The sequence below is a fragment of the Lacerta agilis genome, chromosome 4 (assembly GCF_009819535.1).
Source record: "Lacerta agilis isolate rLacAgi1 chromosome 4, rLacAgi1.pri, whole genome shotgun sequence".
Lineage (NCBI taxonomy): Eukaryota > Metazoa > Chordata > Lepidosauria > Squamata > Lacertidae > Lacerta > Lacerta agilis.
Window position 1 is genome coordinate 57,097,965 of NC_046315.1, and position 17,762 is coordinate 57,115,726.

At 41.4% G+C, this 17,762-nt stretch overlaps 1 protein-coding gene across 2 annotated transcripts in view; it reads right to left on the minus strand.

Moving 5' to 3' along the window:
* SYTL5 (synaptotagmin like 5) overlaps window positions 1-17,762 on the minus strand; it is a 39,025-nt gene that overhangs the window by 12,309 nt on the left and 8,954 nt on the right. For both annotated transcript variants that reach the window (XM_033147182.1, XM_033147181.1), the window contains exons 3-9: window positions 13,034-13,149; window positions 11,605-11,743; window positions 9,930-10,031; window positions 7,723-7,870; window positions 5,758-5,887; window positions 3,290-3,396; window positions 1,924-2,016 (exon numbers count right to left, since the gene is read on the minus strand). In XM_033147182.1, the coding sequence (XP_033003073.1) occupies window positions 1,924-2,016; window positions 3,290-3,396; window positions 5,758-5,887; window positions 7,723-7,870; window positions 9,930-10,031; window positions 11,605-11,743; window positions 13,034-13,149 (835 nt within the window). The remainder of the gene's footprint in view (window positions 1-1,923; window positions 2,017-3,289; window positions 3,397-5,757; window positions 5,888-7,722; window positions 7,871-9,929; window positions 10,032-11,604; window positions 11,744-13,033; window positions 13,150-17,762) is intronic.

Consider the following 17,762-nt stretch of genomic DNA (forward strand, 5'->3'; position numbering starts at 1 on the left):
ATTTACAGGCAATAGATCTCTAGTGCACTCTCAACCTCTGTGGATATGGAGAAACTTGATACTCCCCTCAGGAATCTCATTCCACACCTTCTGCCAACAGGTTTCCATTGAGGTCTGTTTACCTATTGTGACCCTCATCCACAGTTGATATGCAGGCCCCACATGACACAGAAGAATTGTGACCGAAGGCAAGAAGAACTCTCTTCCCTGAAATCCACATCTCCAATTACCCCAATTTGTCTTATACCTGCTATGTCAATATAAACAGTTTATTCAGCAGACTTTTATTTTTCCAGATATTCTGGATGTCTCCCAGGCCATTTACATCAACGGAATTGTATTGTTTTCCAATTTTTGTTGAAAGGTGCGCCAAACATTTTACACTTTGTATTAAAATGTATTAGCGATCTGAGCTCATGAAATTAAATTATGTGCAAAGAAAAAACAAAGAACTCTGCAACACATATAAACTATGGAAATTGGGTAGATTTTCGTAATTTTCCCTTATACATAGCATATTCCAATTTTGCTAATCATAGGATAGGCAAAGATATCAAAGCTTCCCCCCTCCCGCAAGAAATAAAATTCAGCCACTTGCCTGGCTTCTGAGACTTCATCAGAGAGTGCCCACAAAGTTTTAAACTTATCCATGTTGTTTTCAAAACAATAACAACACAATAGCAGAAATTCTAAGGAAGCTGAATTGACCACCAAATTTTGTTCTTCAATGGAATTGTGATACACACATACCCTTGACCTTATTATGCAAATCAATCTAGAACCCCACTTTTGCTTAATCTTGATTATATATTGTCACAAGGCTTGCAGAAATAAACATGACCACTTTTTGCAATAGTGGATTTTTCTTCTTCAGGATGAATATATTATATACAGAGCTGAACCTCTTTCTGCAAAAATATATGTGAGACTATAGTAATTCAACAAGTATATATCTGTTATCTAAAACACATTTATCTTCGTAATTGGCTCTCCTGGCAACAGCTACTGGCTACATCCCTGCATTCATCAACAGAGATATAATAAGTCATTTTTAAATAACTGCATTCTTCTCTCTCAAGCTGGGCTAGCTGCCTGGTTCTGTCCATTGATAGAATTCCAAAATTCATTTTACATGTTGGAGCCTTAAATCATTCATGCTTTCGATGCACAACCTAAACAACAGTTTAAACGCCTCTCCAGTGAGTTGCTTTCCATTCAAATTCTAGTCCAATCACTATTCAGGGACATTTGGATTTGACACAACAAAGAAAGCTGAGCAGATTTTGGATTTAGGCCACAAATCATTATTGATTCGGACATAGTGTTGAATTGTGGTTTTCAGCTATGGTTTAATGTGATACGTCGGCAGAGGAGTAGAGGAAAGCAGAGTAAAATGAATGTATTGAATAGAGAAGAATGAATAGTATATAACATATATCAACCAAATATGTATGTCACAGTAAACCATAGTTTTAAACAAACCATGATTTAATGTGAATGAGTAACATGGTGGTATGTGCTGCTCTAAAGTTCCTACAGTGCTCTTCCTCTGCTCCTTCTGTGCTGCAGATCAAACAAGTAAAAAATCTGGTTTAGTGGGTTATCCAAAGCTGGGCACATGGTTTGTTTTCTGCCACACAAACACAAGTTTGTTCTTGCTCATAGTTTGTTTGATGGAGACTGGGTTCAGATAACACAGCAAGCCAGTCTCTGGTTAGTTTTGGCCATGGTGCAGGAACAGAGGAAGAGCACTGTGGAAACACTTGAGCAGCATGCACTCGCATTCTACTTGTCCATATTAAACCATAGTTGGTTTTAAGCTATGGTTTAATGTGACACGTGAACCAGGCTATCAACAACCTACCACACTAGAGGAAGAAATTGTACAAGGAAAATACATATAAATAGTAATGGAGACCTTACTGTTGATAATCCACTTGTCATATTGGTATGTCTCTTTGAGTAGCCAGAGGCCACAATGTCATCAATATCTTCCTCTGTCTCATCCAGGTAACCCTAAAGGACAAAGGAAAAAAGTACTGTATAAGCATGTTCACCTGGCTCTGAAATCTGTTGTCCACCACATACAATGTCTGCAGAACATATACAGTGGGTAGTGCTCATCTCTTGCTGATTCTCAGTCGAATGGATACCATTGCAAGAGTAGCATTTGTCTGCTCTCTTATCCCTATCACCCTGTCCCTTCCAGAGAACAGTTCAGCCACAGGGACAGATGAAACTTGTTCATGAGAAAGTTACAGAATTTCTAGCCTATTTGAGGTAAGATTCCTGTAGTGGGTGGCAGATTTAAACTACGTTTTGCAAATTATTAAAAAAAGAAAAAAGTTCCACTAACATGCATTTATGCCAGGTAATACATGTCACAGAATGCCATTAGGCAATTGCTGCTCTTATCGGCTTCATACTTCCTGATTCTGGATGCCACATCAGTCCAAACTCTCTATATATCATGTCAATCTACCTTCAATTAATATTCCTGCCCTTCAGTGGCATAGGAAGCCTCCGCGTTGCCCGGGGCGGCGGCGCGGAGGCACCCCCCTGGGGGTGGGGGCGGCACGATGCATCGGATGCACTGCACATGCCCGGAATTTCCGGGCATGCATAGTGGATCCGGTCAGCGCTGCTGCGAGGCGGCGAGCAAATGGTGGGTTGTGGGGCTGCCCAGTCCGTAAAGAAGCATGGACGGAGTGCCAGTCAGCGGGGGAGGGGCCGGGGAGTGTCACCCCCCTCCCCTGGAACCCAGGGCGGAGCGCCCCCTACGCCCCACCCTTCCTACGCCACTGCTTCCCTTTCTGTAACTTAGGCATTCCTATTCAACATGTTTATTACTCCTAATGACTACTATAACCACACTTCAGGTATCCAGCTGTTATCCAAAATGCTGAATTGGGGTCCAAACTGAATCCTGTGGTTAGTGCACACCCCGAACTTCTGTCCTACCTTTCCAAGGTTGCTTACACCAGTCATGATTACAGTATTACCTATGCCTCTGAATACCAGTTGTTGAGAATCATGAACAGAAAAGTGCTGTTGTGTTCATGACCTGCTTATGGGCTTCCCATGAGCACCTGGATGGCCACTGTGAGAACAGGGGGCTGCATTAGGTAGGCTTTTGCCTGATCCAGCAGAGCTCTTATGTTCTTATTTCTGCTGCTACACATTTAGTCACAGCATACAAGTGGACCATCGAATTCAGTTGAAACCATTTTTTTAAGCCCTTGTAACATAAAAAGGCATAGTTCTAAACTGTGGCATAATTCTAACTCACCAGCTCCTGGTCCAATGCTTCAGGTACAGATTTACTTCTTAAGCTTAAAGTATCCTCATTGCCTTCTGAGAAGGATACACTGAGATCTCTCTCTGATCTGCTGCGATCTGAAAAACAGAAGGGGAAGAAAAAAGCAGATTATTTGAAAATTATACAGTAAATTCTATTCCAATACCACCTTTGATTATTATTTTTCCTGTTTGTGGTATACAAACTTCTCTGCAGCTCCCCACAATTGTCAATTTCTTCTCCTCTTCTCCAAAGCAAGAGAGAGAGAGTAAAAGGTTAGAACCAGAGCAGTGGGCTAGGAGAAGAATCCCATTGGTACATTACAGTTGCTTCATTTCTCCTGTCTTCTGCAGAAGCCAAGCAAAGGGGAGAGAAAAATCAAGCTGCACACAACTGAGTACCCAACATTCTGGCAACTTAGCCATTAAAAACGGCCATAAACCAAAGAAGAAATATGGTGCACTATAAGAGGCATAAATAAAAGTATAAAGTAAAATGCAGAGGCAGATGGATTGATCATTCTCCATATGGAAGCAGTGGCATCCTGGCAAGGATTACAATTTGCAGGTGCTAATGAGAAATAAAACAATGGATGTACAGTTGGGGGGGAGTATTTGACCCCCTGTTAAATTTGCCCATTTGCCCTCTGATGAAGAAATGACTAGTTCATAATTTTAATGGTAGGTGTATTGTAGCTGTGAGAGACAGAATAACAACAGGAAAACCCACAGAAACCCAGAAGACAAAAGTCAGAGATTGATGTGTATTACAATGAGTGAAATAAGTATTGGATCCCCTATCAACCAGCCAGATGTCAGGCTACTTGGTATCTTCACTGTATGTAACGAGCTGAGTTTGGAAGCACCTGCTGTAAGGGAGAGCTTTTACCTGTAATCCCAGCTCATTACAGTACCTGTACAAAAGACACCTGTCGACAGAAGCAATCAATCCAGCAGATTCCAAACTAGCCACCATGACCAAGACCAAAGAGCTGTCCAAGGACGTCAGGGACAAGATTGTAGACCTCCACAAGGCTGGACTGGGCTACAAGACTATTGACAAGGAGCTTGGTGAGAAGGTGGCAACAGTTGGTGCAATAATTCGCAAATGGAAGAAACAAAATAACTATGCACCTCCTTCGGTCTGGGGCTCCATGCAAGATCTCATGTCGTGGAGTTGCAATGATCATGAGAATGGTGATGAAGCAGCCCAGAACTACACCGGGGGGGGGGGGGCTTGTCAATGATCTCAGGGCAGCTGGGACCATAGTCACCATGAAAACAGTTGGTGACACACTACGCCGTGAAGGACTGAGATCTTGCAGAGCCCGCAAGGTCCCCTTGCTCAAGACAGCAGTTTGCCAATGCACATCTGAATGACCCAGAGTCTCCTGGGTCAGATGGGACCAAAATTGAGCTCTTTGGCATCAACTCAACTCGCCGTGTTCAGAGGAGGAGGAGGAATGCTGCCTATGACCCCAAGAACACCAACCCCATCATCAAACATGGAGGGGTACATATTATGCTTTGGGGGTGTTTTTCTGCTAAGGGGACAGGACACCTTCACCGCACCAAAGGGACAATGGACGGGACCATGTATCTTGGGTGAGCAACTCCTTCCCTCAGCCAGGGCATTGAGAATGGGTTGAGGATGGGTATTCCAGCATGACAATGATCCAAAACATAAAGCCAAGGCAACAAAGGAGTGGCTCAAGAAGAAGCACATTAAAGTCCTGGAGTGGCCTAGCCAGTCTCCAGACCTTAATCCCATCAAAAATCTGTGGAGAGAGCTGAAGGTTTGAGTAGCTACACATCAGCCTCAAAATCTTACTGATTTAGAGAGGATCTGCAAAGAGGAGTGGGACAAAATACCTCCTGAGATGTGTGCAAACCTGGTGGCCACCTACAAGAAATGTCTGACCTCTAATTGCCAACAAGGGTTTTGCCACCAAGTATTAAGTCATCTTTTGCAAAGGGATCAAATACTTATTTCACTCATTATAATGCACATCAATCTCTGACTTTTGTCTTCTGGGTTTCTGTGTGTTTTCCTGTTGTTATTCTGTCTCTCACAGCTACAATAAACCTACCATTAAAATTATGGACTGGTCATTTCTTCGTCAGAGGGCAACGGGCGAATTTAGCAGGGGATCAAATACTCCCCCCCCCCATCACTGTACCATTGTACAGAACTTCTTTTACCTGCGGATTCAGTCCTTGGGATCTCCAGTTAAAAGGAACAGGCAGCAGGTGACCTCTGCCTGAAGTGCCTCTGCCAGTCAGGAGAGACAATACTGGGCTAGATGGATAAAATAGTCTAACCTGGAAATGGCTGCCTCTTAGGTTTTAAGCAAAAGTGTGTATGGGGTGGGGCTTATTCCAAATGAGAATAAATGGAAGAAAAAACAGGAAGGAGAAAATGGTGGCAATGAAGACTACATTAAAAAAGAAAAAGCTTACCAGATGACATAGATGTCCTAGAAACAGCTATAGAGGGTGTTCCAGATGCTTTCCTGCGATGCTTTTTTGCTAGATCTGCTGGTATACTTTCACTTGCAGGTATAGGAGTGCCTTTTTCTAATCCAGGATCCTTCCCAAAGGAAAGAAAGAGAAATATTCTGTATACAATGCTATTTTTTATATAAAAAACAAAACCTCTTTATGAAAAAGGCAAGTTATTTAACCCACTACAGCAGTTCTGTTTGTTGGCAGTGCCAACAACTTTATGCTAATCTTTATGCTAAAAATGCAAACTTCTCCTACTTTTCATCTGTTTGTTTGCTCTGTATCTGTGAAGTACAGTTAGGCATGACACTGCCTCACCATACTAAGAATCCTGATGAAATAATCTGATTTATTTGAGTGAGCTAATAAATACAAATAAATGTATGTGCCCCAGAAACAGAACACATTGCAAACTATAAAAGTGGCAAAATATAATTAAATATAAAAGTGAACACATTAAAGCAAAAACAAGACATTCTGTCAGCAACTGCCACATTTACCATTTTGCTATATGTAATGTAAGCAGAGTTAAATATCAGCCTCTATGGGGAGTCTGCAGGATTTGAGCAGCCAAGAGAAAAAATGCCATCTGCAAAATATTTTTTTGCAAATGTGCCCAGTTTCTCCTAAGCTTTTATTATGTCTGCTGCAAACATAATGTTTATGTAAACTGATGTCTTCACAACAGCCACTGTTCCCATCCTGAAAAGCTGAACCAAATTAGTTTTGACCATTCGTGGTTAGTAAATTACCAAAAGTTTAATCTTTAGATTTAGTGTCGGTTGTTGTCAAAACCTCCCCGCAAATACATTCAGTGAACTCAAATGATTTTCCAGAAAAATTCCAGTGCGTCAAACGCGTCATAGCACTGCCCAGTCACATTGGAATGGGGGACACAGGATCCAATTTTCAGTACTCTGTTTCAAAAGTCACTGAACTAAGTTTGTTCTTGGTATAAGCTTTTGTGTGCATGCACACTTCTTCAGATACTGAGTTTGGTTCTGGATAACTTTAGGCAGGTCATCTTTTCTCACCTTTATTTTCTTTTGCTGTGAATGGACTCATGTCATATGTCACACTGGTCTTAAAAAAACAAGTGAGAAAAGAGAGGCTTCAGACATTACTAAAGTAATTGGCACATCATCCTCCCAGGGGACTCCAGCCAGCAAAGGTGAATGAATGAATACCTGCAGCCCAAATGGAGTCGGTAGTAGTGTGATCCCCAAGTCTAATGTGAAATTTAAGAGATTTGGGTTATTATGCTGTCCTATTAAAGTCAATGTGGGTTTTGCCACTGTGTTTGGTAGCAGCCAACATAATGGTTAAATCAATGAAGTGTAGGAGGCAGATGGTTAAATTTTAACCAGGGAGACCCAAGTTCAAATCCTTGTCCATCCATACAACTTACTGGGTGGCCTTAGGCAGGTCACAAGTCTCTCAGCAATCAAGCAAGGTGGTTGTGAAAACAACACAGGATAACTCCCTTATTAAGATTAGAGACCTGTTCTCATCAATGGATTTCAATTATTACCAGCATTTTCCCATGAAAGGCTCAATGCTCCCTTTAGCACATGTGGGTTGTGACTGAGGCAGTAAACCTGTGTCAACACTGTGCCAGTTCTGACTACGATGGAGAGCTCACATGCTTGAATGCTCCTCCGTATGTAAGGCACCGGCACACAGAAAATTAGCAAGTCAGGGAGAAAGCTAGTTTAGATTCCTTCTCCCAAATATCTGGTTTTCTATGGGCAGGGAATTTCTGTATACAAAAAGAGCCCTGACCAGCAAACATTCAGAAGGTGCATAGATTTGAGTTTTGCCTGAATGAAAACTCGACTCATGTTTCAACTGTCTCTTTTTTTAAACCTCTTTGGAGGCAGTAAAGTCTAAAGAGAACAATTTGGGAATTAGTCAACTTACTCTGCCATAATCTACAGTCATGCTGCGTGTGCTCAGTGCCGGTGACCTTGGATGGACTGGAGTAGAAGAATTGCTTCGGTTTGCAGCACAAACTGCTCCTTTCAGGCCAGCAGGCAGTTCCTCCATATTGAGAGAATAGGTGCTCACCCTAAGGAAAGAGTGCCAAAAATCTATCCTCTTAGGACAGCTAATACTGCATCAGAAAGGTGCACTATTTCGTAACATAAAGGGTGATACCCCATTAGCTTCAGATTTTCCACAAAGAACTCAACCCTGAAATCAGAAGTGCACTCAAAGGCAATAATGTAAGTAGCATTCAGGAACTGAGTCTGCACAAGGTAATTTCAGTTTACCATCCCTTGAGCTTCATCCCACATACCTCTTAGCAGATCCAGTTAGGCCTTTCAGACATTATAGAGAACAAACCCACAGAAACTGCTACCCAGCCATGTAATGTTACCTGCCCCACCCCCATAAAGTGAATTCGTCATTCATCACCTTTCTTAAACCGTTGTTCTTTGGCTTCTAGTCAGTATTTTTTTTCCCCCAGAGAAGAAACACCCCAGGGTCAATTAAGCACCCAATCTTTAGTTTATAAAGGAGATAGTAGTTTCAGACTTCACAAAATTGGCTCAGAGCATCTCTGTGTTTAACAGAGCCACACAATGACATTCCAATTATTTAGTTAAATATTGGAACACATATATGTTCTGCCTTCCTGGAGGAAGATGTCTCTGTTTCTCTGCTGCTTTGCTGTTGTTTCTCTTCCATTTCCCCCCCACCAGCATTTTATTCCCATTTTTGCAGAAATATCTCAGGGCGAGACTGGCGGATCTCACTCACAGAAAGAACTGTATTGCATATGTCACAGGTAGGGGAAAGTAAGTGGTCTCCTGCTATCTGTTTCCTTCTGTTTGGAACAGAAGACCCCAGGCGAAAGAGGCACTTGAACCTTTGCCCCCATCAGCTGTTTTTACAACTGACGATTTAGCCCTGTGCGTGTGGATCTGGAGTGGAGAAGAGGCCCATGGAAGAAATGCTAAGCACCCTTGTCCTTCCTCCTTCATAGCTTCTCTGCTCCAAAAGCCTGCTCCACAATTGCACTTCCTAGGGGGGAAGCAGCTATTGCATTTTCGCTACACAAACACAATCTATCTGCAACATGCAGTTCCACTCTTTTTGGACACTTGGAATTAGTTACGGCTAATTCCAGTGGAACATGCCCACGGTGCAGCAGTCTGGCATGTTGGCCACATGGTGTGGCATGATGGTTCTGACATTGTTCGCAGAATGCTCCAAGGACAGTTGCCATTCCACAGACACTGTTCAGCTGCTCTAAATACCTCCATCTGTCTGCCCTGCCTGCTCAAGAGCAATGTTCCAATTTGCCTTATTTGTCTCAAGCTGATGATACCTGACCTGAACTGCATTCCAACGCCTCCCCAGAACACTACTATCTTTCCATTCAATAATACTAAGGTTTGAGAAAGCCAATATATTTTCAAAATTCAGCAACAGTAATTTTAAATTTGGTATTGATCAAAGAATCCATCCTCATTTGCCAGGAAATTGAATAAAACGTTGTATAATAGAATAACTTTACTTTTAAATGCAACTGACATTTTAACTTAAAAACACATCACTTCACTGTCTAAGCAACCTTTCTGCTTTTTTTGTAATTCCATTCATATACTAGAAATGACACCCAAATTACATTTTTGCTTGGCTGATTATGCCATATCACATTCTAATTTACTGTTGTGAGCAACCATCAACCCCCCACCCACCCCATAAAGACTTCTTAGGGAAGTAGTGAGATGGCAAACAGGATCACTTACAATGACAGCTTGTATCCTTTAGCACCATGTTCTTGAAACTTGGGGCCCCAGATGTTGTTCTACTACAACTCCCATCATCCTTGGCTGCTGGCTGGGGATGATGAGTGCATTTTACTGACTACTAGGGCTCAGTACCACCTCCCCCTCTAACCACTGGTAACAAAAGTGACACAAGACCACACCTAGCTTTACAACTTGCAAGAAAAATGTGTGCATGTAGAAAATGAGCATCAGAGAACATTAGGTCAGAGTGGTTTCAGCAAAAAGAAGAAGAAAGGAGGACTACAGTAATTTCAATATCTGTATCAGTTTCTGAAGCCAGTGGAGAAATTAAGTTCAACCGTACAAAGGTCACACCACTTCTCTTACCTATCAGCACTATTTATACTCTGGACATCAACATCTGAGCTGATGCTTCTTCCATCTTCTGCCTTCACACCTGCGATTTCTCCTTTGGACTTGAATAAAGCTCTGTTCAACAGAAAGGTCAAGGCAACCAAGGAGACATCAATCAAAATACAGGACCCATATATACATAAGTTTTCCTTTTTTCTGTTTAAGATGCTCGTGAGAACTGTACACCATGGTATATTTTCATGTAAGCTTGTTGCATTATGTTTCACATCAAGATTAAAAAAAACAATGATTGAGAAAGGTACATGTTAATGAAAGAATGTATCTAAACTGTAGCACTGTGCAATTTTCTGCTACAATAGAGATAACATGAAAGATAAGTAATTTTTCTAAAGTATTGCAATTTTTCAAAAAGTATTGCATCATTTAATATTTATGCTCTACTGGGTTTGGCCTTTATCCCTGAAAGCAGAACCTCAGGGATTTGTGTGCTTCAACTGTACAAAACGAAGAAGGAAATAGCAACAATTATCCTGTTTCTTGCAATATGTTTTGGCTTTGAGAAGGGACTGTTAGGGGTTCCCATTCACTCATAAAAATATTTATTAACTACCAGACCTGATAAATATTTTCTAAGGCCTATCCATTTTTATTTTTATTTTGCAATAAACACTACATGGTGCAATGAGACACTCGCACACAACCTAAATTTACATCATCTGTTTCTTGTACCAGTGCCCCATTTGCTGCTGCACACATTTCTTAGCAGTAGCAGAAAAGGCGGCAAGTGGATGCAGAGTTGTCATTAGGACATTACTGGATCTTCAATGTTTTAAGGGCATAAGAAGAACCCTGCTGCATCAGGCTAAGGGCCTATCTAGTTCAGCATCCTGTCTCCCACAATGACCAACCAAATGCCCCCAGGAAGCCAAGAAGCCGGACACAGTTCCCTAGCAACCAGCATTCAGAGTTACTGTATTTTTCCGTGTATAAGACGCCCCCATGTATAAGACGACCCCTATTTTTTGAGCCCAAAATTAAGAAATAAATAATTGCAACATTCCGTGTGTAAGACGACCCCCAATTTTAAACTTAATTTTTTTGGGGGGAAATATAGTCTTATACATGGAAAAATACAGTATGCTACCTCTGAACAAGGAGTTGGCATACAGCCATTTTGAATTTGTCTAATTTCCTTTAAGCTAGAGGCCACCACTATAGCTCATGGCAGTGTACCCCTCAAATTTACCACACACTGTGTGAAGAAGTACTTCCTTTGGGTGGTTATCAATTTCCTGTCAATTAGTTTCACTGACTAATCCCAAGTTCTAGTATTTGGAGGGAGGGGGGAGCCCCTTTTACGATGCATAGCAAATACCACCTTGCGGTTCTAGTCAGGAAGATGGAAGAAACATGTTGTTTGAATGTCAAGAAAGTTATCTGAGGAAGCCACAAACACCACACAAAAGGGAGCCCCTCCACAGAATCTCTTATCAAAGAAGAATCCAGTTATGAACCACACATCCTTTAAATGTTTCAAATATAAATGAAGCTAATAACAAAATCCTTGCTGGAAGAAAAACGTCTCGGTCATTGGGTCCAAATGATGGAATGGTCTGGAGTGAATCTAAACAGAAATCCACTAAACAGAAATCCACTTCAGCATTCAGATTATAAAATGTTGCCTTACCCAATATTTCTGTGCCCACTGAAGACTGACTTTGCCCCACTTGAAAAGGAAGCAAGCACATCTTGCTTTGACGTCTCCTCTGAACTCTCTGGAGACTGATCTTTGAGTTTTCCTCCTTCTGTAGCTTCAGAGGAAGGGTCTTAAAAAGGGGGAAAAGCACTTTTAAAATAATAAAGGGGATCAAAAGCAAGCTTCCCAGTTTTAAACCAGCTGTCCGAAGTGCAACACCAACACACCATTCATTTGAACATGGTCTCCAAGTACAGAAGCATCCACAACTTAAGAATGTAAGAGCATCTGGATAAGGCCAATGGCCCATAAGTCCAGAATTTTGTTCTCACTCACTGACTACTTCCCTATCTTCTAATCTTTTTTTTTATCTCACCACTGTGTTTCAAACAAAGTGCCCAATGCAGCTAACATGAGCAAATAATGAGAGGGGTGGTAGAAATGACACAACAAGAAGAAAAACAAACAGGAATAGCAGATAGATAGATAGATAGATATAAAATCGACATGAACAAGAGTAGCAGGCACTTAAAAAAAGAAGCAGCAGACACTGGTCACAGAATCGTATGGTTAGAAGGTACTTCAAAGGTCATCCAGTCCAACCCCCTGCTAATGTAGATGCTACCACATCTCTGATAGGCAGTAAGTATGCCTTAAAGGTTTTCTTAGAATCAAGCAGTATATACAGTTTGTTAAATAAATAAATCCTACTAGGGGTATTCAATATACCCTAGTAGACACATTACCAAGATTTTAGACATTCAAAAGATAAAATGCATTGCTCTCATTACAAAGCTGAACACACACACACACACACACACACACACACACACCTTGCAACAACTGTGTTTTCTATAGAACAGAACTACGAGAATTGCAACTGTTTCAGACTAGAGTGTATTACACACCTAGCAGGGCCACCAGCATGCATTACAGTATAATACATAGTTCAGTGTAGAAAGGAAAGTTGAGATTGGGTGTGAATACTATAATGAGCTGGAGGCAATATTCTCCGCTACAAGAGGAAATCCTGTGCTTGCACATGGAACTCATGATGAGAGGGTATGATGAGAGGGTATATACTTTGCTGTAAGCCATGGCAGCAATCCTGAGCCCCGATGCACACAGCTCACTGGTTTCAGTAGGACAGGACTGTGGCATATAAATATTTTCGACTGAGTAGTGTGGGAGTCTTTTATGCTCTGGTGGTGCTAAAACAAAGCAGGTGTGGACCAGAGTAGTCCCTTGGATAAGGGACCAAGGGGTTTCTATTGTATTAAAAAAAGTTTTAATACTAAAAAGGCGTTAGCAAGTGCCAGCTCATTATGCAGCACTAAGACTATAACCATCAACTAGGGGAACAACAAGGTTTTAGCTATACATAGGAAGAACAAACACATTTCCCTCCTGTTATTTTTACCTGGGGCTTTGCGTTGGATAGACCTTCTAACGACATCACTTCCGAGGAGGGTGGATTGTTTGAAGCGCTTTGCTCTCTCTTCAAAAAACCATTCACCTGTTACTATCCTAAGCTGCCTGAACGAGAAGAGACAGGAAAATGGCACAATCTGATCCAATCAATGTAAACAAGTACTCTGATTAACTCCATCCACCCAAGAAATATATATTGCTTTAGAAAACATTAGCAGAAAATTAAATAAGGAACCGGGCCTACATGATAAGGTCAGACAAGGGTAACAGCTCAAAGTATATTTAGCCTAACGTTTATGTTTAGCCCTTAGAAATCTATTGGCTACAAAACAGGCAGAGGAACCAGAATCAGAGCTCATATTTAATCGCCTTTTAATAATGTATACACATTTCCACAACATGTGATCCCTTATAGATAAATGATGAACTAAAAAAGAAGGAAAAGCACTAAAAGAGCCATGTTAACAAAATGCAAACCTAAGAGAACAGTTCAGTTTTATAAAGGCCAGGCATCTAGGTGTTAAGTTCCAGCCATGCAAAATTTTAAAGGCTCTTTCTCTGCTTGTTGCCAATAAGGATTTGTATGGCATTTTTGTTCAGAGTCTTCTTCAGTTTCTAAGTCCCAATTCAGTTCCCAACACCTTCTCAAATTTTGTTGAGGACAGAATTAAACCTCCATGTCATACAAATATGACATTAGACCTTGCCACAGCCACCATTGTGCTTGCCTCCTCCCTCTAGGCCCCACCCACACAACCTTCCAGAAGGCATGGGCAAGGCAATTTGGAGGATGTTGCGATCTTCCAACTCTAGTCATTGTCTGCATGCTCAGAGAGGACAGGTGAACATGATACATCAGCAAGGAGAAGTGGCAGTGGCAGGGCTGGAAGTGGGGTCCCTACATGTGTGGGGGCCTCAGCACTTGAACAATGATACAATCCCTAACACCAATTCTGTCTGGCAGGGAGTGTTGTTGCTCAGTTCCAGGATTGAATGATATTAGTCACAGATACTGCATTAATTTAAAACAAAATATATATGCAAATGGGTTCAAAAGTCAAGGGTATTGCCCTGCCTAGGGAAGGTTAAACTAACAGAGAATACAAACAAGCCCTCTGATGTCAAGATAGACACAGGTAGAAAACAAGAAGCTACCGTATTCTGAAAACCATTCTTACTACCCTTTGAACATTTTCATTTCCTTCTGCTCACTTTCATTTTGCAAAGAAACCTTTTCAGTTGAACCAGAGCAGTGTTCTGAAACTTCAACTCCCTTTGATAACAAATGTTTAGACACCTGAGTAAAGTTGCTAACAAACGATCTTATCAAAACTATTAATCTCCAGGATGTTGATTGTCCTGGGAATGTAGCAGCCTTTGTAGTCCAACCATGACAGACTAGCAGCCAGGAGATCAGGTGTGCTGAGGTTTCATTCTGGATATGAGGCATTTTCAGGTATAACTGCTGCCCATTCTGCACAAGCAAATGCCAAGCAAAGTGTTCTATTAGGCAGCTTCCATGACACCTTGGCAAATGTTGTCAGGGTGGAGCTTTTGCTTCAGGGTACAGTCAGTGCCTTATTCTGAACTATGTAAGGCACAGAAACGCAAACCTTTTAAAAAGCAGTCTTCATTTCACAACTCCTACACAGCTTTTCAAGGCTCCCTCTTCAACTGAAAACCTGCTTTTCTTTTGTTTTTCCTCCATGAGAGCACAATCCCACCCAGAATGGGTTCAACAGATACAAGAAACTAGAATAGGTTTGTAGTTTCAAGTAATGCTCAGGTCCATCACTCTTAGTAAGGGCCCAAGCTACATTTCATTCTCTAGCTGTAGACACTACTGAACAAAGATAGTTCCATTACCAGTGCTGCCCTGGGGAGCAAAAATAAAGTCTCTTTATCCTTTGAAAAGGGACCCCCTTTCCACTTGGTGCCCTTACTAGGGAGTCTTATATAGGAAGAATAAAGGAGCACTTCATCTCATTTCCCGAAACTTCTATGAGATCTAATAATGGTACTGCACCAGAGGGAGAAGGGGACCTTTTGAAAGGGATCACCACTCCTTCCCTCTGCTTATGATATCAACTGAAACCTCTTTGCTCTCATGGATTGATCAAGAGGTTGAAACCTCTGCTCTCATGTGGTGCTCAACTGTGCTACCTATATTATTCTTTGATTAATAACCTGCAGAATCCAGGATGTCCATGAACATCATAACAATTTAACACTGCAGAGAAAGAGAAATGTTTGAGCTGTGAAAACTGGAATTACACAATCTATATAGCTGCATTCTGAATCATCACTGCTCCATTCCAATCTACTGCCTAAAACCATATTTATGTCTTGCAGTCTTATTGAATGTGGCAACTGTCTGGTATAATTAGCACTCTCTACCAAATAGAGAGAGGCATTTGACTAGATTATAACCCAAATTTTAATTTGTTTGCAAGCACACAAACCTCCACCCACATCTTAGGCTGCTCCTTTATGATGAGGGCAACTCAGGCTGACTGTTCCGCTCACTGTCTTCTGTTGGTCTAGAAAATTTACTCAACTTGCTAAAATTGTAGAATAAATGCAAATGTTGAGGTATTCTAACTTCAGTAATAATGTGAATGTAATAATTAGATATGAAATACTTAGCAGTCACCTGTCCAATCCACTTACTATTGCTTTGTGCCAAACTAAATGGCAGCAGACCTCTGTGTGTTTTAATACTGGAGCTGCCTAATCATGTACAAGCAGAAGGTTTATACTGAGTGCCAAAGGGCTCTCCTCAAAGATAGACTTTTGCAAGGTTACCTCCCTACAGTCTCTCCCTCAAATGAACTGGGAAAAATACTGTGGCATTTGTAGGGGGGCAGCAGGGATATCCAAGGCACCCTGTATGCTCTTTAACTGAATCCTCTAATTTCTATGTCATTGGGATAAATCTGAACTTAAAATTCACCAATCTACCACCACCATTCCTATGGCATCCTAACTAGATGTGTGTTCATCATTCCTGTGTGCTGAGGAACTTACAACTTCCTCAATGACAAGAACAGTGATGACAGACACCTATACCCAAGATATGATTGGCTTATAAATTGGGAAAAGGCCATGGCTTGAGAAACTGCTTTACATGCAGAAAGCCTCAAGTTTAATCCCAATCATCTGTCTGAAATCCTGGAGAGCCACTGTCTGTCAGTGTAGACAACACTGAGCTAGTTGGATCCATGGTCTGATTCAGTGTGAGGTCACTTCCCATGTTCCCCCTGCAGTGCATTGCCGAGGAGAGTGTTACATATACTTTAGAACCCACTCAGTTCATACAGAGGAGCAGTAAAGGCCCAATTTGGTCCCTAGAATATGCTGCAGATCTTTGGCAATGTGCTGAGATTCTGATAGTTAGGAGCTCCTCAGCAATACAGAAAATGTTCTTCTAAAGCTAGAAACTTACGTTTGAAAACTACTGTCACTGAATGCAGGACACTTCATGGAGTTTTTAGCAGCGCATACCTACCGGTATACAACTCCCACATAAGCTGTTTAATTGCAGGTGTGTTTAAGTCTTTATGCTACATTTCACAATCGTCATGCAACTCAATTAACTTAAAAACAAAACCCTGTGCTTTGCCCTTCACCAGCTAAAAAGAAATTATGTGCTAGAAGTGGGAAAGCATTCTAGAAAGACAAGTGCTTATTTTAAATTTCTCATGCATGCAAAGTACAATGGAGACATGTTCCTTAAGAAAAACACAGTATTTTCTCTTTCGTCTTTCCTTCTTCTGTTAAAAGATGCTTGGGATTCCCCCCACCCCAAACCCATTATTTTGCATTTAATTCCCAGCCTACATTGCTTAGTAAAGTGCTTTGTGATATAATTTTACTGCTGCATGCTCTGAAATTCAGGGAGCTCTTTATTCTCAAGAGCTGCCTAACGAGCAGCTCAATTTGTTCATCACACTCATATAATTTGTGCTGAATTTGCTTTGACCATTTTTTTGTGGTCCTGGGCAGCCATTATGCCTTTCTACAGGAGCTACCTCCCTGATTGCTACCATGGCCTACAGCAGGGTCACAATGTCTTTTAAAAATGGTAGTTTCCTCAAGCCAGTATTTACCAGCAATCCTCTCTTCATCTTTTATTAGGCACAAAAAGGCATTTCCACATGCAAACTATTAAGGAAGCACGAGCTAACCTTTAAAGCAATAATAAGGACCTGGGAGACAAGGACTCACTGCTTCACCTTGGAGCAATCGCAATCTCTCAGGCTAACCTACCCCATGAGTTGTTGTGAGGATAAAATGAATATGGGGAGGGCCATGTACAACGCCTTGAGTTCCTTGGAGGGAAGGTGGGTTTTCAATGCAATAATAAGCAATGAATAAATAAAACACCTCTTTTTATTAAGTATGCATGATGACATCATTGGATAGCACAGCAGACAGCAAATATCCCTAACTGGTAAAGGGATGGCACTAACTAAAGCATCTGTGAGACACCTCAGCACTATCCTGAGCTACTAGCTTACAAAAGTAGAAATCTTGCACAGGAGCCCAGAGTGCTGGTTGGCAAGTTGTGTTACATGTACCTATGGGTAATTGTAAGGGGAGGGGGCTAGGATAATCTACAGCAGTGGTGGACGAACTTCAGGCTTGCGGTATAAACTCTTTACTAACAGAACCCAGATCCACCAAGTGGAGACTGGTGCAAAAGGCATGCACTTAGA